General features: G+C 43.3%; 1 protein-coding gene across 1 annotated transcript; it reads left to right on the top strand.

Annotated features, from left to right (window-relative positions):
* Nucleotides 1–11,299: 11,299 nt before the first annotated feature.
* vps33a (VPS33A core subunit of CORVET and HOPS complexes) lies at nucleotides 11,300–20,343 on the top strand. The gene is made up of 13 exons (XM_056282697.1): nucleotides 11,300–11,557; nucleotides 11,830–11,895; nucleotides 12,068–12,195; nucleotides 12,781–12,967; nucleotides 13,301–13,417; nucleotides 13,567–13,741; nucleotides 13,908–14,101; nucleotides 14,986–15,112; nucleotides 15,632–15,699; nucleotides 16,326–16,463; nucleotides 18,047–18,184; nucleotides 18,297–18,465; nucleotides 19,676–20,343. Exons 1-13 carry the CDS (start codon nucleotides 11,456–11,458, stop codon nucleotides 19,867–19,869), a joined length of 1,803 nt encoding a protein of 600 aa, XP_056138672.1. The 5' UTR covers nucleotides 11,300–11,455; the 3' UTR covers nucleotides 19,870–20,343.
* Nucleotides 20,344–23,836: the final 3,493 nt, after the last annotated feature.

The raw sequence follows: 23,836 nt of genomic DNA, 5'->3' as shown, positions 1-23,836 counted from the left end.
GTGCGGCGACCAAGACGCGTTATTATGAATCCCACGGCGTTTCTAGGCAAGACACGCCCCGCGTAGCATTCGAGCGCTAGGATTGGCCAGATTGGCCAGTAGTCGTTGCCTCCGTTGGTTGGGTTGGTTACGGTTAGGGCGGGGTTAGGGTTAAGGTTAGCTAATCAGAGGCAGAGTAGGGGCGGGTCTTCCTAGAATCCTAGCGCCTGGACGCTTCGCGGGGCGTGTCTTGCCTAGAAGTGCCGTAGGATGCATAATAACGCGACCAGAAACATACCCACATCCGGCTTCCCACCCGCAGGGACGCCCGGCTAAGTCGGAGGTAACACGGAGACTCGAACCGGTGATCCCGTGTTGGTAGGCGACGGAATAGACCGCCACGCCGCCCGGGCGCCTCGAGGGAAGCTTTTAAAGACAGGTGAATGATTATATTACCTGCTGCGTTCTCTACAAGGGCCATTCACTTGTGCTTCCCAGCCTAGAATCCCCAACAAGGGCAGCAAATTGGCCTTCGCGACCCGTTAGGTCCGTAATAGCGAGGCTACTCTTTAGACATTCTGAAGGTAGGTAGTTATATGCAGTCCTGTTCGTAAGCCCCTCTGAGTATATTGGCAATGAAACCTCGCGTTGCTGCATTCGGAGTTCCAGGGCATGAATTCCCTCGCTGCTCCCCGAGAAGGACGTTTCTAAAGTGGGTTAATGAGATTCCGAGATCAATGCAAAGCCTCACAATTGGTTTCACTTTAATTAATCATTCATCAACGCCATCGTTCTCGTCGCGATACCTAGGATTAGGGTGTATTGGTATAGAGGTTGACTTCGAGCCCTTGCCTGTCTCTGGGGCCTTGGTGCAGCCACCGCCCATCGTCCCCCAATAAGCAATACTTGTTTTTTTTCAGTGCTGTTACTGTCCTCGGTTCCTCGAAGCAACGGTCTCGAAGAGTCCCACTAGAAGTAATGTTTATTAAGTTACAGTCCTTCGCCGAATGAGGTGACACAATGACAGTCCAGCTAGTAGGCCGCTTGGAATTGCAGTAATATGGAGAAATACAAACACGTGTCCAAAACGCCCAAGTGTTGCAAAGGCTGAGATTGCCACTTTAACTACAGTCAATTACCTACTCATTACCTTTACCTATTACCCATTACCTATGACCTATTACCTATTACCAATAATCTATTACCTATGACCTATTATTCATTACCTATTACCTATTGTCTATTACCTGTTACATATTACCTATTATCTATTATCTATTTCCTATTATATATTATCTATTACCTATTATCTATTATCTATTATCTATTTCCTATTACCTATTATCTGTTATCTATTACCTATTACCTATTATTTATTATCTATTACCTATTATCTATTTCCTATTATATATTATCTATTATCTATTTCCTATTATATATTATCTATTACCTATTATCTATTATCTATTTCCTATTATATATTATCTATTATCTATTTCCTATTACATATTACCTATTATCTGTTATCTATTACCTATTACCTATTATTTATTATCTATTTCCTATTACCTATTATCTATTACATATTACCTGTTACTCATGACCTATTACCTATTATCTATTATCTGTTATCTATTATCTATTTCCTATTATCTATTACCTGTTACTCATTACCCAGTACCTACTACTTATTACCTATTATCTGTTATCTAGTACCTATCACCTATTAGCTATTATGTATTGCCTATTATCTATTACCTATTATGTATTGCCTATTACCCATTACCCATTATCTATTATCTATTACCCATTACCTATTATCTATTTCCTATTACCTATTATCTATTACCTTTTACATATTACTCATTGTCTATTACCTATTAACTACTACCTATTACCTATCACCTATTATCTAATATTTATTGCCTATTACATATTATCTATTATCTATTACCTAATATCTATTATCTACCTCAACAGCAATAGTGCAACAATAAACCTTTTGTCTCAGACAACATGGACAAATGGGCACTGACAATTTGGACTTTGTCAAGCATTTCCGAGGTGGACACGGTCGTCTGTGGCTGTGCATGTGAGTAATTCAGTCTGTTCTTTTTCCTGTCAAGTTGTTTACATGCTGTTTATCTCCATTAGCCTGCCCCTGGGAGAATTACAGCGACCCCTTGTTTTGAGGGTATGTCTTAGTCATAACGGTTATAGAGAAGCCAACCATATAAACCTGCTGAGCTTTCAGAGAGCTGAAGAGGACTGGTCTATTTTGACTCTTGTTTGAAATCCTATCTATAATGATGTGGGCTTCCCTGGGTATTGTTAGCCAATGATCAAGATGCATAAACCTTTGATGGACCACTGTCCACAAGTGAGCCGCATTTATTGTTATATTTTCCTGGAAGGCCGTCCTGGCCATTGTGAAGGTGAGGTTAGCAGTGATTTGACCTGTGGGGGGTCATGGGGGGGGGTCCTTGCAAAGCGAAAGCCACTTTATTTTGTCGTTGTATTCTTATAATGAAATGTGTTCTCTGCATTTAACCCATCCTATGGTATCGGAGCAGTGGGCAGCTGCAGCGCCCGGGGGCCAACTCCAGCTCTTCTTTCCATTGCCTTGCTCGGGGGCACAGGCAGGAGTATTAACCCTGACGTGCATGTCTTTTTGATGGTGGGAGGAAACCGGAGCACCCTGAGGAAACTCACACAGACACGGGGAGAACATATAAATTCCATCCAGAAAGGACTTGGGACGGCCTGGGGTTCGAACCCAGGACCTTCTTGCTGTGAAACAACAGTGCTAACCACTGGGCCACTGTGCCGCTCAAACAACGGCCCCCCTGCATTGGCCGGGAACATCCCAAATTAAATAAATAAAAATCCGATCTGTTGTTTCTTTGTCTTTTGGTTATTACAGAGGGTTCAACTTCTACCACAGAACATTTCTTTACACTAATAGATCTGTGGCTTCTTTTATGCGGTGCACAGTGAATACCCCATCCACATAAACCTGGCCACCGACGATGCACAAACCAGTGGAGACGGTGGCACTGACCAAAGACCGGAGGCGGAGCTGGAGGTGGCAGAGTTGAAGATGCTAAGATTTCCATTGGGAGTGACGAAGAAGGACAGGATTAGGAACGAGTATATTAGAGGGACAGCTCAGGTTGGACGGTTTGGAGACAAAGCAAGAGAGGCAAGATTGAGATGGCTTGGACATGTGTGGAGGAGAGATGCTGGTTATATTGGGAGAAGGATGCTGAATATGGAGCTGCCAGGGGAGAGGAAAAGAGGAAGGCCAAAGAGGAGGTTTATGGATGTGGTGAGGGAGGACATGCAGGTGGCTTGTGAGACAGAAGAAGACGCAGAGGACAGGAAGAGATGGAAACGGATGATTCGCTGTGGTGACCCCTAACAGGAGCAGCCAAAAGTACTGGTAGTACTAGTAGTACTGGTAGTACTAGTAGTAGTAGTGGTAGTAGACAGTCCACATGAAGTGGTTTCATAACTAACTAATGCAGCAGTTGCTGTGTCAATACTGAGGACTGACAAAATCAGAGATGAGGATTACTTTCATTCAACCGAGCATTTTCCACGGTGTATTCCTTCATCAGCTATGTACTGAAAATTAGATAAGGGACGTTAAGTCCAGAAATGAGAGAGAAGGGCAATTCCCAAACCTCGGAAGGATGCTCGGCCTTGAAGACACGCCATCAGATCTGGTACATGTAGGGAAGCTGTAGGGAAACTGGTCTATACAGGGAGGCAGAAATGGGGCAGCGTGTTCGTCCAGCGAGATGACGTGATGTCTACCAGTTCTGATGGAGCGCCGGCTCCGCTCACATTTTGGATTTCGTTAAGGGGACATGAATTAAGGCGACATTTCCAAGGTGGGGTCAACACATTTGCCTTCTTAGGAGAAGAAAAAGAGAACTCGCTGTTTTTGGTGTCCAAAATATATGATCTTAAAGTGTCTATTTTGGGTTCACCCGTCTCATTGCGCATGTTCAGGTTGTCCCCCCTGTTGTGCACGATGATATGTCTGTTTGGAGACATGCTGGGAAGCAGCCAAGGGAAACTTTTTTTAAGCAACGGCCCGATTAGAAGCAATATGTCTCCATTAGCTGAGACCAAGGTGAGCCTCGGTACCCAAAGTTTCCCTCCTGATTCATGAGACTGCACTCAACAGGCTGGGAATTCCTCCCGTTTGTTTCCCCTCCTTCAGGGAAAACCCTCCCAGACAAAACTGGGACATGCGCCAAACCCAAACGCACCTTCATGTCAAGTCCTGTGAACAAAACACTCAACCTTCTTGTTGAAGTTGTTGTTGGTACAAAAGATTTGATAAACTACTTTAGATCCCATTTCTGTCGACTACAGCGAGCACCAGTATGCCGTCAGATCAAGTCTACATGTTGGGCATACTGTGAATTTATAAACTAACAGTAATATGGGGACCACTCCAGAATCAGGACAGACTCATTCATTCATTCATTCATCCATCCATCATCCACACCGATTATCCTTACTCAGGGTCATGGGGATGCTGGAGCCTATCCCAGCAGTCATTGGGTGGCAGGTTGGGAGACAACAAACACACACACACACACACACACACACACACACACACACACACACACACACACACACACACACACACACACACACACACACACACACACACACACACACACACACACACACACCTAAGGACAATTTAGTACGGCCGATTCACCTGACCTACATGTCTTTGGATTGTGGTAGGAAATTGGAGCCCCCGGAGGAAACCCACACAGACACGGGGAGAACATGTGAACTCCACATAGAGGACGACCCCCCCCAAAGGTTAGACTACCCCAGGACTTGAACCCAGGACCTTTTTGCTGTGAGGGAACCACACTAACCACTGCGCCACCGTGCCACCGTTCTTCATTAGACTCACAGATTGATTCAGTTACTAATTAAACCGTCTCCATTTTCTTACTTCCGCAAATGGCCGATGAATCATATTGCCATCAATCACGTCCTATTCCATTTGACCAATGGTCTAATTATCCACCTCACTAATTTCAGAAGATATTGCTGTGCTATAGACTGAAGGGCCAAGTGGGGAGACAGAGTGCAAAAGGACTGAATATACACATTGGCAGGCACTTGCCAGTTGCATGGCACCTTTCCATTCTTCAGCAGAGGGAGGTGATCTGCCAAGATGGAGAGACACCGAGGCTTGGACGTGGACAGGGCTGTAAAGCACTGCACCAAGTAGACCTCCACTGCACTCAGCATTACTCAATTATTTACAACTCCCACCCTCGTTCCTCTTCACTCCTATATAACCCATTTTTTGGCTATAAGTTCAGTCTTTATAGCATTAGCGTGTTCCTGAGCCATTCGCACTCTTATCTCCAAGATTTGGAGTCGGGGCACGCACAGTGGGCTTCGCGGCGCGAGGTGGAAGAAAGGGACCGTATAGAAACTCAGACAACAACAAAAAAGGAAAGCCTAGAATGGAGACTGTTCTGGTGTTGGACTGAGTAGGCTAAGAAATGTCAAATTCTTATGAGACTGGACCAAAAAAAAAAAGAAGAGGCATACATGTTAGGGTTAGTACGCCTGTCTGTGCCCTTGACGGAGGCAGGGCAAGAGGAACTGGAGGTGGTCCCCGGGCGCTGCACGGCGGCTGCCCACTGCTCCTAGCGACACAGCTAGGATGGGTTAAATGCAGAGCACAACTTCCCTATGGGGATTAATAGAGTATATCAAAATCAAGATCAGGAAAAAAAATCATCCTATTTTTTTGGGGGGGGGGGGCTGGGGGGGGTGGACTTGGTTGACTGGGACCATCTGCGAAGCCATCTGTGAGGACACTTCACCTCCAAAATGTGTGAGAGCTGCGCCCTCTCAAAGCCACACAAACGACATCCTTATGGCGGGCACCGTTCCAGGTCCCGCATCGCTTAACAACAAACAGGAAAGACCAGCTACTGACCTACAAGCTCCTGGGCTGTCTGGTCCAACAGTGCCGAGTGGGGGGTGGGGGGTGGGGGGCACTTAAGAAAGATTCCGTTGAAATGTTGAAAAAAATGTCAAAACATTACATATACTGTATCATCAGACCACTGGGACGCATTAATCATACGATCCTCAAACGCTGCAAAAAGAGATTTGCTGCCCCTGCAGTGAATTTTCTGCAACACCGTGGTGCAAATGTCTTATGTTTGACACGTCTTTATTCTTGCAAATCTGCTCAAAAGCATTTCACAACGCCACCCGTCGAATGTGAAGCTTCCTCCTGACTGCATCTGAGACCCGAGCCCGGAGTCAATTTCCAATTTCCTTGGCTTATGGTGATTCATACTCGCCATACCCCCGGGGTAAGGCATGGGACTTTGAGAATTAGCGATTGATGCACTGGTTTGCAGCCCCCTCCTCCATCCGCCACTCATTTCAGCATTATTAAGCAGGGGGCCATCAAATCAACATGCTAAATGTCTGTTGCAGACGTGTAATGTATTCATTTGCAACTCTCGTGTGCTCCGTTCACATCATGTACATGCCTCATGTTATAGAAAGAAGAAGGAACACGTTCCCATGGTTTTTAAATCCCTCGGCAAGATGGCCATGACTCTGCCCTTTGGTGTGCTGCTGCAACAAAAAGGGGAAAAAAAGAAGCCTGCTTTGAGGACCTGGCACAGCTCAGCTACTGGATATCCGACCCACCCTCTTGTCGCACCGGTAAACTAGTCGGTACATTGCCCCTGAGTGTTTTTACCAGCTCTCTGTTTGCAAACAAAGAGACTTTTCCGGTGTGAAATCACTCTCGCAGGGTGGCGGATGCTGATCAGCTGGGCCGTGCAACTTAAGGTGAATTATTTCTTAATACCATCTGACTCCCCCCCCCCCCCGGATGGGAGCATCATGCACAGAGAAAATGATAACACGTACTTGCTGGAAAGGGGGGGTTAAACGATTAAATGGCTTAAAATGGGGGGGGGAATAAAAAGATGTGCTTTATAGACACGCTGTGATCTTATAAAACTGAAAGAGCTTCAACCACCTCCCGAGAACTGCGACAAGATAGTGGACGGGCTATTTTTTTTTTCATTTGAACCTCTTTTCTCTATTGGGGGGAGTGTGGCTTAAAGGCCGCATTAATTACTCCCGTCTCCTGCGATATATAGCGCAGGACATTTAGGTAGATCTAATCGAAAGTGTCAGAGAGGCTAGGATTTCTGCTAATGAATCGATTCTCAGCCGCTGATGAGATTCTGGGGGAGAGCACAGCCGCTCCCACTTGAAACCGAGCCACAAATAACAGACTCCTTTTTTCTTTTTGCTTTTTTTGTCATGCACACCTTCACATTTATAGTCATATCAAAAGGACATGTAAGCATGTGCATGGAGTGTTGTTAGGGGAGATATCATGATATAGGATTCAGGCCTGCAGCTCCAAATGTGGATTCTGAAAAACAGAGGGACATGGAGGAGTCATGTACCTTTACCAACTGTGGCCATGGTAACTGTAAGATCAGAGTGAGAGAATCAGAATGATTTAATACTGTATATGTGTGTGTGTGTGTGTGTGTGTGTGTGTACGTGTGTGTGCATGCATGTGCCCGTGCACATACCTGTGTATACTATACTATCATGTGTTCGCACAAAGACATGTTTGTGCCTTACTTCTCTGAGCCCATGCACGTAAAGTCAGTGTTTCAGGGTTCAAGGTGAGTGGATCGTACGGCTGCAGCAAAATCGCAAATGATGCACCTTTCTTGATTGATTTTCGCTAGTCCCAGAAATCGTATCAATTAAATATCAGAGAGCCTTTCCTTGCAGACAGCATGGGGAAAGAACCCGAAACAAGCCGGGGACACTGGGTTTTTAGGTACAGCTGCCTTGAATCCTCAAGGTTTAAATTATGCAGCTGGTGTGCAGGGCTTTTGCTTCGTTCCTTCTCCACCTCTCTTGTTTTAACTCTTCCCTAAAGACCCATCTTTCCTTTTTCCATTGTCTCTCTTTATTTCTCTCTCTCTCTCTCTCTTCCAATCCCCCTGTATGTCTATACATTTACTATATCATTTCCTTCCTTTTGTGTGTCCATCTCTCTTTTCATAAATATCTTACCCTCTTTCTTACTAGATTCCTTTCACTCTCTGTGTAAAGGGTGCTGTAATAGGTTAAGACAGAGAAATAACAGAGAGAGAGAGAGAGAGAGAGAGAGAGAGAGAGAGAGAGAGAGAGAGAGAGAGAGAGAGAGAGAGAAGGGGGAGGGATAAAGAAAGACAGAGAGAGGTAGCAGCATAAGGGTATCGTCCAAACACTGTGGTGGCTGAGAGAGGAGGCAGCTGCAGATATCTCAAACCATTCATTCAGTCTTGCCTCCCCTCCCCCATTTAATCCCCATGCTTCAGGTCTATGTGAGGAGTTGGAGATGGTGGAAGAGGGGGCGGATTCCTTGCTTGCATTTTCCCATCCTCCTTCCATACTAAGGCGAGTAGCAAAGCACTGGCTTGGTAATATAGGTCTTTGGTCATCATCTCCATTCACAAAATACAGCCCTCTCTGACCAAGTAGGTGCAATGAACCGTTGGTCAGAAATGACATATCATCACATCACATCACAAGTAGGCTAGTATTGCCTGTCCCATGGCACAACTGGAGTTCAGTAGCCCTGCCCAGAAATGTATTTGAGGAAGCAGACATCCTTGGTGTTCTCCTCTTAGTCTGCAGGCACATCTAGACCCGGTGTGTACATTTAAAATCCTGCAGCAACGCCCAGGGACTGCAATCAAAGAATCCCCCAACTGACTTACCAGGTCTATTTTCTTACAACAGATCTGCAACGAGGAAGCACCCTCGTTGCAGGCGTGCAGCCAGCCACCAGTCACATTTTAATTATGCTTAAGGGTGCAGGAACGAAGACGGTAGCGTATTATCACACAACATCAGACACTTTTATCATCATCATCATTCACGAATAAACTGAATAATCAATGACATAATCGTAAAAACAAAGCCATATTACAACTAATTATTTCAAAATATTGGAGCAATACCAGCTTTTTTCAAAGGCTGAAGATGAATGACAACAATATCCTATTGCACATGAGATGTCTTTGATGGAGAAAGCATAGAAATGACAAAGAAATCTATAATATGTTCATTTACGTGATCAACACTTCACGTAGGTTGACAAGGTGCAGCTTCAAGCAAATCCATTGTCATGGATATATTCAGAAATGCTTTTGTCTTTTTCCCCCAAATAGACTTCATGAATGTTTTCCCAGCATATATGCAGGCTACACAGTGTTTCTTTGCTAGACTCCTGCCTCTTGTGAATGAAATGTTAAAATAATTCCAATTGTAAATGAACAATGGTTATCTATTGAGCCACTCACCAAAGACAATGACCTACAGGCTGAAGATGCGATGTTCATCAGCCCTTCGAAGGCAGTCGGATACCTTACCTGAGAATCCAGCGCCCTCTCGCTCTTTCTCTCAGGAAGCTGTCAGGGAATGATGCGGACTATTTTTTGTGCTGCACTTGAATCCAGCCACAAAGTCATTCATTGCGCATGGTGCCAGTCATCGAATCTTGCTTTTTTTTTTTTTTTTTTTGCCTACAGATTTACCTCCGTAAAACGTATCCCGGCGCTGTCGCTAGAGGCACAGCTGATCTCCCTACACTGTCTACTCTGCGTGGGATCTGGTCCTCTCCTCCCGTGGAGAGAATGCCAAGCCCTTGGTGCCCTGGGAAGGAAACCCCTGTATCATTGACACCACGCACAAGTGGACCCTCGTCATTCGCTCCAGCTGCCACGGATCATTTGTGTTGCACTTGCATGTTTGTAAAATAATCAGCTTGTCATCCACAGTCACTTTGAAACGTTTTCTAGGCGTTATTAAGTCAGCCTTACTTCTAAATGCCATTCTCCAACCACCACGTTGTTACTGAGACCGTAAACACAAATTTTATGGGCGGGGGACGCCGCTGACAAGTCAGTTTGGCTTTTGCAATAGCTGAGGTGGTACTTTTATTTTTCCTTTTCTCCATTTGACGATTTGTGCTGTTGCAAAATGGGTTAACGTTTAAACGTTAAGTTTCGGGCCCAGTCAATGTCGCAGTTTATTGATAATGGGCTTTGCGTGGCCCTTCTTTCTTCGTATCTTGAAAGCAGGACACCATCTACCGGATATAGTATTTATTGCACCTAAAAGACTGGCGTGAACATGATCAGTTTTCCCTTGCAAAAAAAAAAAACGATAAAATCGTCACCAAAACCTTAATATTTCACGTTAAGCTCATTTTTATTCAACGTATTTCTTGCACATACATAGTTTTGACCATGATACTCCAACGCAAATACTAACAGTGGATGTGATATACACAGAGCCACGGATGTGCAGGGCGTTATGAGAGATTCTCTATAGACATTCTCTCGAAAACCGTGTGACCAGCGAGGACCCACGATTTACATTTCTGCTTCGCGGCGTACAAATGGCGTGAAAGTGTAGCACTGCAATCCATACAATTTTAGTCGATTCTTTAACTTGTTCCTTGGGAACCCACATCCCGCAGTTTAGCGACGGCAACTGCAGTTAATGATTAAGGGTAAGTAATGGTTACGCTAGCGCCGTCTCATCACATGGTTTCCGACAGAACGTCCACAGAGTCGTTCCCGTAGCACTTCAGCGTAATACAGCCGTAAAGAGGAGTACCTGGCAGCAGCGCGTTATTATGGATCCCACTGCTTTTCTGGGCAAGACTAGGAAGACCCGCCCCTACTCTATCTGTGATTGGCTAACCCTATCCCTAACCCCACCCTAACCTTAACCTTAACCAACGGAGGCGACGAATACTAGCCAATCAGAGGCAGAGTTCGCGGAAAACGGGTACGAGTACTGGCCAATCAGATACAGAGTGCCCAGAAAAGCAGTGGGTTTCATAATAACGCGGCAGCAGCCTGTAGGATGGGGCGTGGTTCAACGGCGAACGTTTAATCCCACCCTCCCCATCCCTCACTCTGTTCAACCCCGCCCAACCCAAATCCAAACCAACGAAATCGACATTTAACTCCGCCCAAATTTGACAGTTAACCCAATCAAACAAAAAAGTGGGTGGGATTAAACGCTTGCCGTTAAACCCCGCCTCATTCTGCGGGCTGCAGTCAGGGATACTAGCGGCGCGATCTGCACGACACGCCTACTTTACTACATGACACACCCACTCATCTAGGTTTCGGCATGTGGAGTGAGACGGTTGGGGTTAGAGGTCGGGGGGGGGTCGTGTAACATGGCTTTAGGGTAACAGCGTTGGAGGGGTCGTGAAGTGGGTGGTGTCGTGTAGTAAAGCGGGTGTGTCGCGTAGTTCTGCAACACTGCAGCTGGACCCATCCTTTGTGTTCTTCGGTCACGTGATTTCCCCCACCCACGCTGAAGTCACCTGATTTCTGTGGCTACTCGACCAAAAATGGCTGCGCACTTATCTTACGGAAGAGTGAACCTAAACATTCTGAGAGAGGCAGCCCGAAAGGATCTTCGAGAATTTTTAGACAAATGTGCGGGAACCAAGGTAGTTCATTTGTTAAGTTTAAAAAAAGATAATTACAAATCATGGCGAAACGCGTTCGCTTTTGTCGGTTCTTTAGCCCTCAGTATCTCCGTTATAGAGCTAACTGCGGCCGACAGGCGACAGCTGTCAGCCGTTCTCAATTTTGACCTAAACCACAATTTTGTTGCTGAAAAGAGGTTGCAGACCTCGTGTTTCCGAACTGATATTATTGCTGCTGTTGTGAATGAACTGCTTAACCTAACCTCATTTGCTATTGCTCTTTGTTTCCTTAGGCCATAGTTTGGGATGAATATCTCACAGGTCCTTTTGGACTGATAGCACAATATTCCTTATTGAAGGTATGTACTGCATGTTAACATTGTTTTTTAGATAAGAGTGGTCTTAGAGACAGGTAATGTATGCTCATGAAGCAGACTTTAAGTTAGCTGAAGAGTTATTCCAGGTATCTGAACGCACTCTAGCTATATTATACAGATAAACAGTGTAACACACAATAGCCATGTATTTCAGGAACATGAAGTTGAGAAGATGTTCACCCTCAAGGCGGGACGTCTGCCAGCTGCAGATGTCAAAAATATTATCTTCTTTGTCCGACCCAAACTGGAGCTGATGGACATCATTGTTGAGAATGTCATTAGGTTTGTTTGCATTTATTTCACTTCCAAGTTTAAACTTAAACATGACAAACTATTTTATCCATATTAGAAACAAACTTGAAAGTGTTGCCTGTTACTTAACAAAGTCACCTGTTTATAATACTACTATTTTCGGCTGCTCCCATCAGGGGTCACCACAGCGGATCACCCGTTTCCATCTCTTCCTGTCTTCTGCAGCTTCCTCTGTCGCGCCAGCCCACCTGCATGTCCTCCCTCACCACATCCATAAATCTCCTCTTTGGCTTTCCTGTTTTCCTCTTCCTTTGCAGCTCCATATTCAGCATCCTTCTCCCAGCAGCCCTTCTGCGCATATGTCCAAACCATCTCAATCTTGCCTCTCTTGCTTTGTTGCCAAACCATCCAGCCTGAGCTGTCCCTCTAATATACTCGTTCCTAATCCTGTCCATCTTCGTCACTCCCAATGAAAATCGTAGCATTTTCAACTCTGCCACCTCCAGCTCTGCCTCCTGTCTTTTTGTCAGTGCCACTGTCTCCAAACCATACAACACACAACAATCACCTGTTTATAATATTATAATACTCTTGCCCTAAATTATGCACCCATAGCGAGGACAAGATGCATTCACCACGCGACTTCCATATCCTGTTTGTGCCACGACGAAGCATGCTTTGTGAGCAGCGGCTGAAGGAGCAGAGTGTGCTGGGGGCCTTCACCAACATTGATGAGTATATCCTGGACCTGATTCCCTATGATGGGGACTTGCTCTCGATGGAATGTGAAAGCGCTTTCAGGGTGTGTTTAACCTCTATTAAAGACATCCACCACCAAGCAGCTCCTCAATGGCAAACTGCATGATCTTTTAATTGGGTTTAGCTTTAATATCAACAGAAACGCAACATGTGTGTCCTATCAGTTGATATAGAGTAAACCTCTTTAACAACGTTACTTTCATCAGGGTGGTAAAATGATCTTCAAACAGTTGTTTATTTTGTTGAGTAAAAAGCTGGGGTGTCACAGTTACCCAAATTTCTGTCCAAAGAAACCTTAAAACTCTACACCTCCCATCAAGATTTATAGGTTTTGTGTGTTTTCATGACTTATCTCACTCCCTCCTATCTATTATAGGAATGCTACTTGGAAAATGACCAAACAAGCCTTTACCATACTGCCAAAGGCCTCATGACTTTGCAGGCACTGTATGGTACTATACCACAGATCTATGGGAAAGGAGAGTGTGCAAGGGTGAGTTTGGATCAAGATGGAACAGTTTTGCCCAAGGCAAAAAAATATCATCAAAGTAGGCCTATACATTGAAACTTCCCAAATGTAACTAGACTTAAGTTAAATATTTGAGTTGTTTTTGAAAGACCACATTCTCTCTTGATTTGCAGCATGTAGCTAATATGATGCTGAGGATGAAGAGGGAGTTTGCTGGCAGTCAGAGTCAGATTCTTCCAGTGTTTGATACTCTACTTCTCCTAGACCGCAATGTTGATCTCCTCACCCCTCTGGCAACACAACTCACCTATGAGGGTCTAATTGACGAGATCTATGGAATCAACAATGGTCAGTACGAACCCTTAGGTTTCATCTAAAGCCATCATTTATTATGCAAATTAAAAGATATAACCTATTTAATGTAGCATATTTTCTGCTTTCTCTGTACCAGGGTATGTAATGCTAACTTTTACCTCCATTTTTCTTCTGCTTTTATGCATTCTCTGAAACACAGGTTATGTCAAGTTGCCTCCTGAGAAGTTTGCTCAGAAGAAGCAAGGGGAGGGGGGTAAAGATTTACCCACAGAGCCTAAGAAGCTGCAGCTGAACTCAGCAGAGGAATTGTACGCAGAGATCCGAGACAAGAATTTCAACGCTGTTGGAGCAGCACTCAGCAAGAAGGCCAAAATAATTTCTGCCGCCTTTGAGGTTGGACTCATCTCAACTCACTCCCTATTTACAAACTGTTTAAAGCTTTTTTGTGTCAGTGTTTTATAACATTAGTGATAAACCCCCCCATTCTGTTACATCGAGCCCTCGAGACCACTTAGCCACTGCGACACATCACATTATCTGATTTTATCTTAATCCCTGTGGCAGTTAGCCATGACAAAGGTCACCACAAGAAATCAATAGACATGGGAATTGATGACAGCCCACCGAAGATGTGATAGTCCTAATCTGTACACTTAACAAGGCTATGATATTTAGATTGCTATTTTGTTTTTAGGTAAACCGTTTTTTCGTGTCCTCATTTCTAGCAGTTATTCTCCAAATTGCTAATTCTAAATGTTTCATTAGCTCAGAACATGTTGATTATAATAAAACCATTTGTAAAAACCCGTGTTGCTGTCGGTAAACAAAGCATCTTTGACATCATCTGTGGCATTAGCCCCTGATAAGCAACGGACATCAGCAAGCTTTCTAAACCCGATTGTGTAAGAAATCAAATTATCCATTACAGTTGTTTTCAGGAATACTTCTTTAAATAGATAGCCGTGTGTTTGTTTCCTCATTGTTGAGTAAGGGGGGGATTTGTTTGGCTTTGCAGCAGAGTGAAAAAAGGTGTTGTGATATTTAGTGGAAGTTATTAAGGATGAGGTTACGCTTTTGGTTTACCGATATAATTAGAGAAAAGTGCCTCTGAATTCCAAACCTCAGCTTTTTAGGCATTGACAACTTATTAATTGTCTGCCTTGTACAGACTTGCTCTTCATCCAACTTTCTTTTTTTTTCTTCTTTTTTTTTTATACTGGAGATGATATTTTTAGATTATATTTTTCACTGGAGATGATATTTTGCTTGTCTTGCAGGAGCGCCACAATGCCAAAACAGTGGGGGAAATAAAGCAGTTTGTGTCCCAGTTGCCTCACATGCAGGCGGCACGGAGCTCTTTGGCCAACCACACGTCTATAGCTGAGCTCATCAAGGAAATCACCAGTGCGTAGAAAGCCCTTTTCATTCTAATCTTATTTCATTATATGATAATAATATATTTCATTATATTATATATCCATCCATCCATTATCCAAACCGCTTATCCTGTTCTCAGGGTCGCGGGGATGCTGGAGCCTATCCCAGCAGTCATTGGGCGGCAGACGGGGAGTCAATATATATTATATATCTCTTTCGTTATATTTCATATGTAGAATGCTGTGATAGGAGAGTATCAGTGGCTAATTGAAACAACTAAAAATAGAAGCCGTTATCCACCAATCACCATCGTAACTGAGATGCAGAAGATTGTCTTGTGAAATGGATGTTAATCAGCAAGATGGAAAGCTTTTCCTTAAAATTTGCCTTTTTGTGACTGAATGTCATTTTACATGCCTCAGTTTGCCAAAGGACGTGTTTTTACATTCATAAATCCCTACCTCTTGACTCATGATAATGTGCTTTAGCGTGACATAATGCTTTGTTACACTGTCGTAATGCCATTGAATGGGTGTCTTGTTTCAGCTTCAGAGGCCTTCTTTGATAACCTAACAGTGGAGCAGGAGTTTATGACAGGAGTTGACACAGACAAGGTACAGCCCTCCCTAAACCCCAGCGTATTTCAAATTTTGCATGTTGGAGGATGCATCACAAGCTTTAGTTAGCACTCATACCATATACTCACACCTGTATTTGTTAAAAATACATTAAATCAGTGTTTATGAAGGACCTGAAAAAATCTGATCTGGTCCATTATAAATAATAAGATGATTTCTTTCCTAAATGTCAACGGAGATACTCTCACAATTAACACATGATAACCCACAGTTCCTCTATGTAAGTAAGTCATGGTAAAGTGATCCACTATTACCCTTGTTAGCTTCTTAAGATGGAGTCTTAATGGGAATGTAGAAAAATCAGATTGAATTGGGGAATTCAAAAAGTGAAATTTTAGTTAAAGGCTAGATAAAAACAAGGAACCTCTCTTGGGTAAATGAAAGAAGTTGACCCAGTTTATAAATTCTCATTTACATGAAGCAAAATCTGGCTTATAAGGGATATGAGGGAATCAATTATTTTATTGACAGTTGTGAAGATCTCTGCAACTCTGACTAAAGAGCAATAGTTCGTATCAGCCATTAGGTTGAATATATCTTTGAACTGAATGGATACACTGTTTTTAGGGGAATTGTTAAACTTGTGTTTCACCATTTTCCAGTTGAACACATACATAGAAGACTGCATCGCCCAGAAAGATCCCTTGATCAAGGTTTTGCGTCTGATGTGCATGCAGTCAGTCTGCAACAATGGCCTCAAGCAGAAGGTGCTGGACTACTACAAGAGGGAGATTTTACAGGTAGAATTCAATATATTTCCCTGCACAGTTACTGTTTCAGGACATCTGTTGTCTGTGAAGTGATAATGTCCCTGTCCCTCGTCTCATTTCAGTTGAAATTAAATCTTTAAACACATGTTGGGCTGTGAAATTAGTTCTATACATTATATGTGGTAATACTCACCGGTCCTGCACGAGTTCATACATTTCTAAGATTATATCATATAGCCATGTCAAAAACAGAAATTCGTCGTTTTCCTGTCCCTTATTTAAAAGTAAACACCCTCTTTGTTTGATGATTGATGATTTAATATATAAGATCTTGAAATACATTTCAATACACTTAATGCAATACTACATCAAGTAGAAAACTGCTACAACTGCTATTTTGGTGATGGTTTATAGTTTAGAATAGAATAGTGCAGGGGCGTCCAGGTAGCATAGCGGTCTATTCCGTTGCCTATCAACACGGTTCGAATCTGCTGGTTCGAATCCCCGTGTTATCTCCGGCTTGGGTCGGGCATCCCTACCGACACAATTGGCCGTGTCTGCGGGTGGGAAGCCGGATGTGGGTATATGTCCTGGTCGCTGCACTAGCGCCTCCTCTGGTTGGTCGGGGCACCTGTTCGGGGTGGAGGGGGAACTGGGGGGAATAGTGTGATCCTCCCAGCGCTACGTCCCCCTGGCAAAACTCCTCACTGTCAGGTGAAAAGAAGCGGCTGGCGACGCCACATGTAGTATGTGGTAGTCTGCAGCCCTCCCCGGATCGGCAGAGGGGGGTGGAGCAGCGACTGGGACTCCTCGGAAGAGTGGTGTAATTGGCTGGGTACAATTGAGGAGAAATTGAAAAAAAGAAAAAAGAACAGAATAGTGCGGCTGCAACTTTGTAATGGACAACATGCCCTGGCCATCTCACCCTGCAGCACACATTTTCTATTGGGGAAAGTGTACCGTAATGCCCACACCTACACCTGTCACAAGACCTCTGGCTTTTCCGTGGGTGTTTATAATAATGTAATTGGCAAAACATGTGCTGTTACTCACCAAGTCATGGTCCAAAACACAGATTGGGATTGTGTCAGCCTTGATATAAATGAGGTGGTCATGATTCAAACTGTGGGCAAATAAATAGCTTCATGATTAGTTTGAACAGCAGTTAGACATTGCAAAGACCATAATAAAGCCAAAACGTAGTAGCTCTGTCGCCCGTGTCCCATTCTCATTTGAACATTCCTAGCCTTGCCTCGGTTTGAGTTTACACTGATGGAGTAACAGCTCAAAGTGACAAGAATCTGAACCCCTCTGTGACAAAAATGCCACGAGACTCGGTGTCATTCTCCTCAGCATAGGCTAAACAAGTGGGGTCAGCAACCAAGAACGGGACAGGAGTCTGTCTATCAGAGAAAGCCCCCATCTTACCCGCTCACTCTATATCCCACTACACCCTATTTTTTCAAATGTGTTTTAGGCAGAGACGGGCAGACAACTTGTTTTAGTATCTTATAAGTGTCTTTTCCTTTGACTGAGTAGTTGAAAGTGGCTGGTGACTGATACTGCGACATTAATGTTACATACCCAAAATCTGCCTTTTGTGTTTTGTTAAGACCTACGGTTATGAGCACATACTGACCCTGAACAACCTAGAGAAAACAGGCCTTTTGAAACCACAGACAACCTCCAGGAATAACTACCCAACCATTAGGAAGACGCTTAAACTATGGATGGAGGACGCAAATGAACAGGTAAAGCCTGTTAGCTTGGTGTCTAAGCCGCTACAGAAAAGAGCGTGTAAAGTGGATAAGGGTGTCTGATCTCAGACTGTGCACTTGACTGATGGTGCTCTGATCATTTCAGAACCCCAATGACATCTCGTACGTGTACAGCGGCTATGCCCCCCTGAGTATCCGGCTAACCCAGGTCTTGGCCAGACCCGGATGGCGTAGCATTGAGGAGGTCCTGAAGATGCTCCCTGGTCCACATTTTGAGGAAAGACAACAGCTTCCCGCTGGGCTTCATAAGAAACGTAAGAACCAATTTTCTTTTTCTTTTTTTTAAAGAAGGGCGTCCGGACGGTGTAGCAGTCTATTCCATTGCCTACAAACAAGGGGATCGCAGTTCGAATCCCTGTGTTGCCTCCGGGTTGGTCGGGAGTCCCTACAGACACAATCGAGCGTGTCTGCGGGTGCGAAGCCGAATGTAGGTATGTGTCCTGGTCGCTGCACTAGCGCCTCCTCTGGTCGGTCGGGGGCACCTGTTTGGGGGGGGGGTGAAGAGGGAACTGAAGGGGAATAGCGTGATCCTCCCACGCGCGACGTCCGAAACTCCTCACTGTCAGGTGAAAAGAAGTGGCTGGCGACTCCACATGTATCAGAGGAGGCATGTGGTAGTCTGCAGCCCTCCCTGGATCAGCAGAGGGAGTGGAACAGAGACCGGGATGGCTCAGAGGAGTGTGGTAATTGGCCGGATACAATTGGGGAGAAAAAGGGGAGAGAAAAAAAAAATCTGCACACACCCCAGCCATACCAAAAGGCCACGGTTCTCCTTTATTATTTATTATAATATTATTATTAGAGTGGGGTGATTGGCTGAATACAATTAGGGAAAAAGGGGGGGGGGTGAGAAAAAGAAAATGGGGCACAGTTTGCCCTGCTGCTCACATGAACAAATGACCTCCTGTGTGTTGCATGTAGATAAGACATGGCTTTGTTCCTGTTATGGCCAAGCCTTAAAGCAACAGCTGATTTATGGCACGGACTTGACAAAAGGACTGTTTGTATTGGGTTTTGTGTCTTTGCTAAAGAGAAGGATGGATGAAAGGTGCTGCCGTGAATTTGTCAGTGACCATGGTTCCCTTTTACCTCCCTAGTCTTTTCATGTCGGTCGGTCATTGCAGCAGTAGGTGTTGCACTGACGTGAGTAATGGATTTGATTATACAGTCCCTGCGAAATGTGCTAATCAGAACTGTGAGTCTGGGTATTAGACAGTAGGCTTGTTTCTGCATGTCTTGCCTATATTGGATAGTCAAAGGCGTTAATTGAAGACTGTCTGATTGAAGGGGATGGTTAAAAGTGTGTTTCCAGATTATGAAGAATGTGCTTGAACAGGTCAGATTTGGCTTTTTTATTCGGAAATTATGCTTAGTCTTGTGTGAGGTATGGCCTCGATGGTTTCAAGTCAACTGTTCGGCTCAGAGGTCCTGCGTTTAAACAGCTGTCCTCTTCTCCCCACACAGGCCAGCAGGGGGAGAACAGGACGACGCTGGTGTTTTTCCTCGGAGGGGTGACATATGCAGAGATTGCCGCTCTGCGCTTCCTCTCTCAAATGGAAGACAGTGGGATGGAATATATTATTGCCACCACAAAACTCATAAATGGTACCAGCTGGATCAAATCCCTAATGGAACGCCCCGAATCCAAGCACCCTTGAGTCACCACCAGCTGTTGGGAGGCGCTAGCACACCTGGGGACATCAAATACTGTATCGACCAAAAGACCTTGCCGGCTATTTTTATGTCCACATCAGTGTTCAGCAGGTGTCTCATTGACGTCTGCAGTGGTGAAGCAGGAGTAAGCTGTCTCCAACCTCTTTTCTCTTTGCCTGACAATATAATGCACTGTTGCCATAATACTACCTTTTATTGTACATAAATACTTATCTACGTTAATTGTCATCTGGCTTGGTCCCACAATCCTCTACAGAAAGTGTATGTATAAAGGATTTAAAGCTTTGTGTGATGTTTTCCATGTATAGGAACATAATAGCAGTATGTGAAATATATGTTTAATGCTTTTGATTTGAATTTTCACACTTTTTTTTAAGTACTGTCTATTGTTCTTGGAACAGTTTTCTGTTTTGCGTGAGGCCTCTGAACGATGAAAATGTGTAAATAAAATGGTCCCAGCTAACTGAAATTAGTTTGTTTACCGGGTTGCTTCTTTTTTTTTTTCCACTTGTAGGACAACTAGGAGGGGATGAAAGGAGAGGCGGGGAGTGTATCCATCAGTAGTGGCCCGGCTCTCTGAAGGAGCAATTAGCCCAGTAACAGGCCTCCTGATCAGCCGATAATGGCCCTCTGCCGTCTGGAGATCTTACCCCGTAGCAGCCCATGATTTGACAGTGCAGGACACTGATTGAATTAGGAAGCCATTTGCTCCGTGTTCCGGTAGGGGATAACTGCGCTGGAAGACGGAGTTTGATCTCTGCTCCGATCGATAGCTTGTCCATACCTCGCACTATGAACAGGGATGCTCCCGAGCAACACGCAGTGACAGCAGGCAGATATTTAAGTATAATTGGGGGACTTATTTAATTTTTTTTTTTTAATTACCAACAGGCTTGAAAACAATTCTCCTTAAGGAGAATACACTTGCCAGTTATCTTAGGAAAAAAATTCTTGCTTTAAAAGCTTTCTCTGAATTTCCTGTTTTGAGGAGCAGGTGCACTGTATGGCTTAAATTTCCATTAAGAAAAACCCAAGGGTTTCCGACCCTTGTAATCAGTTTAATTGTTTTTGGCTCCTCCTCTGCCAAAAGGACTGGAAACGGGCAAAGGCACGGACACCAACTTGTATTTGTGGACTGACAGAACAGAAGCCCATTTACTTACCGGGTCTTGTTCTGCATCAACAACCAAAAGGTAAGCTTGTTTTATTTACCACACTATCAAAATTATGACAAAGGCTTAATGTATCATTTATAGATTATTTATTCCTTGAGGGTTTTTTTTTTACCGATATGTTGGAACTTCAGATTGTAAAATGCATAGATAATCTATTTACAAGCAGCAATTTAATAAACTAATTGTAAATATTGGTTTGAATGGTTTGGAGGAGAACTATTATTATTAGACAGACACACATACAACGTGTAAAAAATTGTCATCACTTTTACCAAATGTTTTACTTGCCTGTCAAAGGTCAAATTAAAGAATTTCCCTGCAGATAATACAAGTAACCGCTGTAGGATAACATGCCAAGACTTGTTTGTTTCTTCATTTTAGTTTTACCCTAATATAGCGCGTTGTAATTACGGATATGGCATATCTTATAACGTGACTGGGTGTCTTCAAGCATGCATTTTAAAGATGTCTTCAAAAAGACTCAAAATAAGATGCAAACCTAGCTTGGCTTAAGACATCTAATATGCGATTACTGCTTGCTCTTTGCAGGGGAAAATATAAATACCAATAACTTCTTCACCCAACTGTTATTACGTTTTATTTCTGGGCGTAAACCAATGGGGAGCGGATCAATACAGAACCCATTTTGTGCAATTTACAAATAAATAATTAATAATGGTTCCGTGATAAAAAGCCTCGGTGTCAGTCTGTAATATAAAAGGCCAGCCATTTAGAGGAGCCCACGCCTGATGTTTTAGTTTTTACACAATTTTAATTTCAATTAACTTTTTGAGGGAAAAAAAAGTAAAATTTAACAAAATAGTAGTCTATGAAAATGTGCATTTGGGTTAATGCATAAAATAACTGCCAGTATATATAGTGAGTTGGTCCGGTGTATAGGAACAAATAGGTTATTTGTATTTGAACACAGGACAATGGGACGAGGAGGAAATATGGGTACCTTGACCCAGCACACAGATCGCAACCAGAAGCAGCACAGGCCTGTGGACATGGAGCCATTGTTAATCCGCTTTCTTCGGACATTCAAGGAAGTTCTGAAATTCATGCTTTTCAGCTACACGGTGTTGTTTGGGGCTTTGCTCTTAGCTCGATGGACCACATATTTCATGGTAGCAAAGTAAGAAAACAGGAGCACGCTGCAGACCGTCACAAAAATAATCAGCTACAGTTGTCCAACTTGGAGCTCTTCAACATACACGAGGTTATTAAAGAAGGCCTTCTTTGGACTAACGTCCAAAAGAATGATATCAATGCTACTCATAATCATATCATCATGTATCATGTAATGGATTGGCCAGTCTTGTTCCCTTAATGGTGATATGCTAATGGGTGGGTGTCGTAGAAAAAACCTTCCCCTGCACTAGATTCAAGAGGCACTCTATACTGAAAATCATATACCATGGATGTCCTAGTTCCTCAGAAGTAAACAGTGGAAAATATGTTTTTGTGATAATGTGGGTGTGAATATGCAGTCTTGAAGATGTCATATTATACTCATATGGTAGGGTTTTTTCCCTGCCTGAATCAACAATTCATCATAATCATAAAACATTCATTGTGCTAAAACTTGGTTGTTTAAATGTCACTCTCAGAAAAATTATACAAAACTGTGTCCAAAGTTATTTTTGTTTGCTTATTGGATGGCAACATTCTGTCCAAATGTCTTGTATGTCAGCAAGATTATAAGCACATAACCGCTTCGTAAGTCACCTCTTAATTCAAAGAGCTGAGACATTTTTCAGCCTTTAAGTGTCCAGAAAAAGCTGACTGAGTGTGCATGTTTCAGCGATACCTGGCTTCATACTCATCATTGCACACATTTACATAGCTGTCCATTTCATACCTGTATACCATTTTCTTTTATAACTACAAAGTTTCCAATTTTTCCTGTTATTTTCCAAAAAGTGTTTCCCTGAGAAAGAAACTTATCAATTGAGCATGCTGTGAATCTCTTGGTGTTGGATTATTTAATAAGTTATCACACACTGTCAGACCTCATAACAACCGTAACCCATATCTACCCACACACACACACACCCATCTTGACAGTCTTTTATTTGCCCTCTTGTGTGGGGGTTCAAAACTCATTCTTCGATCACTGACATATCACAAAACTGTATATAATCTGTCTTTGACTAAAGAGTGTGTACATCTATGCCCCTGTCGTATGTTGCTTTCTCCAGTTGACCAAGGCTTATCGTATATGTGGCATATATCATATAATTCTAATGTTATATTGAAAGATATTGTCATGTTTTAATTTTATTTGTAATAGATGTAACACACACGTATATATATATATTTTTTCTCTTCAAAATTATACTAAAACATGCATTACGTCTATTGATGTGCATCCATGCCTATGTTTAATGCCAGCCATAGAGGGCTTGACTTATTGACACAGGACTAAATAGCACTTTATTTCTCATTCATAAATATGAATCTTGTAGGTGTGATAGTTGTGGTAATGAGGACACTGTAAATCATTTCATTAAAAATGGAAGAAAATATGATTGTGATGGATAAATAAGAAGAACAGGCTACAAGAGATTGGGGAAGAAATTGATGTAACCAAGATTCTGAATAAATCATCAGTAAACAGGAGTATCAGGTTTGTTTTATTACAGTGCTTAAGATCAACAGGGCCAATAAATAGAATTTGTGTTGTTTGTTTCTTTGTTTGTTTGTTTGTTTTTGTTTCAAGTGGTCTGTCGCCTCAGTTCATGCTGCAGAGCAGTGGGTGGCGGTAAGTAAG

This window comes from Lampris incognitus, chromosome 1, assembly GCF_029633865.1.
Source record: "Lampris incognitus isolate fLamInc1 chromosome 1, fLamInc1.hap2, whole genome shotgun sequence".
Lineage (NCBI taxonomy): Eukaryota > Metazoa > Chordata > Actinopteri > Lampriformes > Lampridae > Lampris > Lampris incognitus.
This window is presented reverse-complemented; position numbering and strand designations above follow the sequence as displayed.

What these genes read in the sequence shown, in the direction of transcription:
- vps33a (XM_056282697.1), top strand. Translation starts at nt 11,456, where the DNA reads ATGGCTGCGCACTTATCTTACGGAAGAGTGAACCTAAACATTCTGAGA. An exon ending in ACAAGAGGGAGATTTTACAG is followed by an intron (nt 16,464 to 18,046) that starts GTAGAATTCAAT and finishes TGTTTTGTTAAG; the next exon opens with ACCTACGGTTATGAGCACAT. An exon ending in TGGAGGACGCAAATGAACAG is followed by an intron (nt 18,185 to 18,296) that starts GTAAAGCCTGTT and finishes TGATCATTTCAG; the next exon opens with AACCCCAATGACATCTCGTA.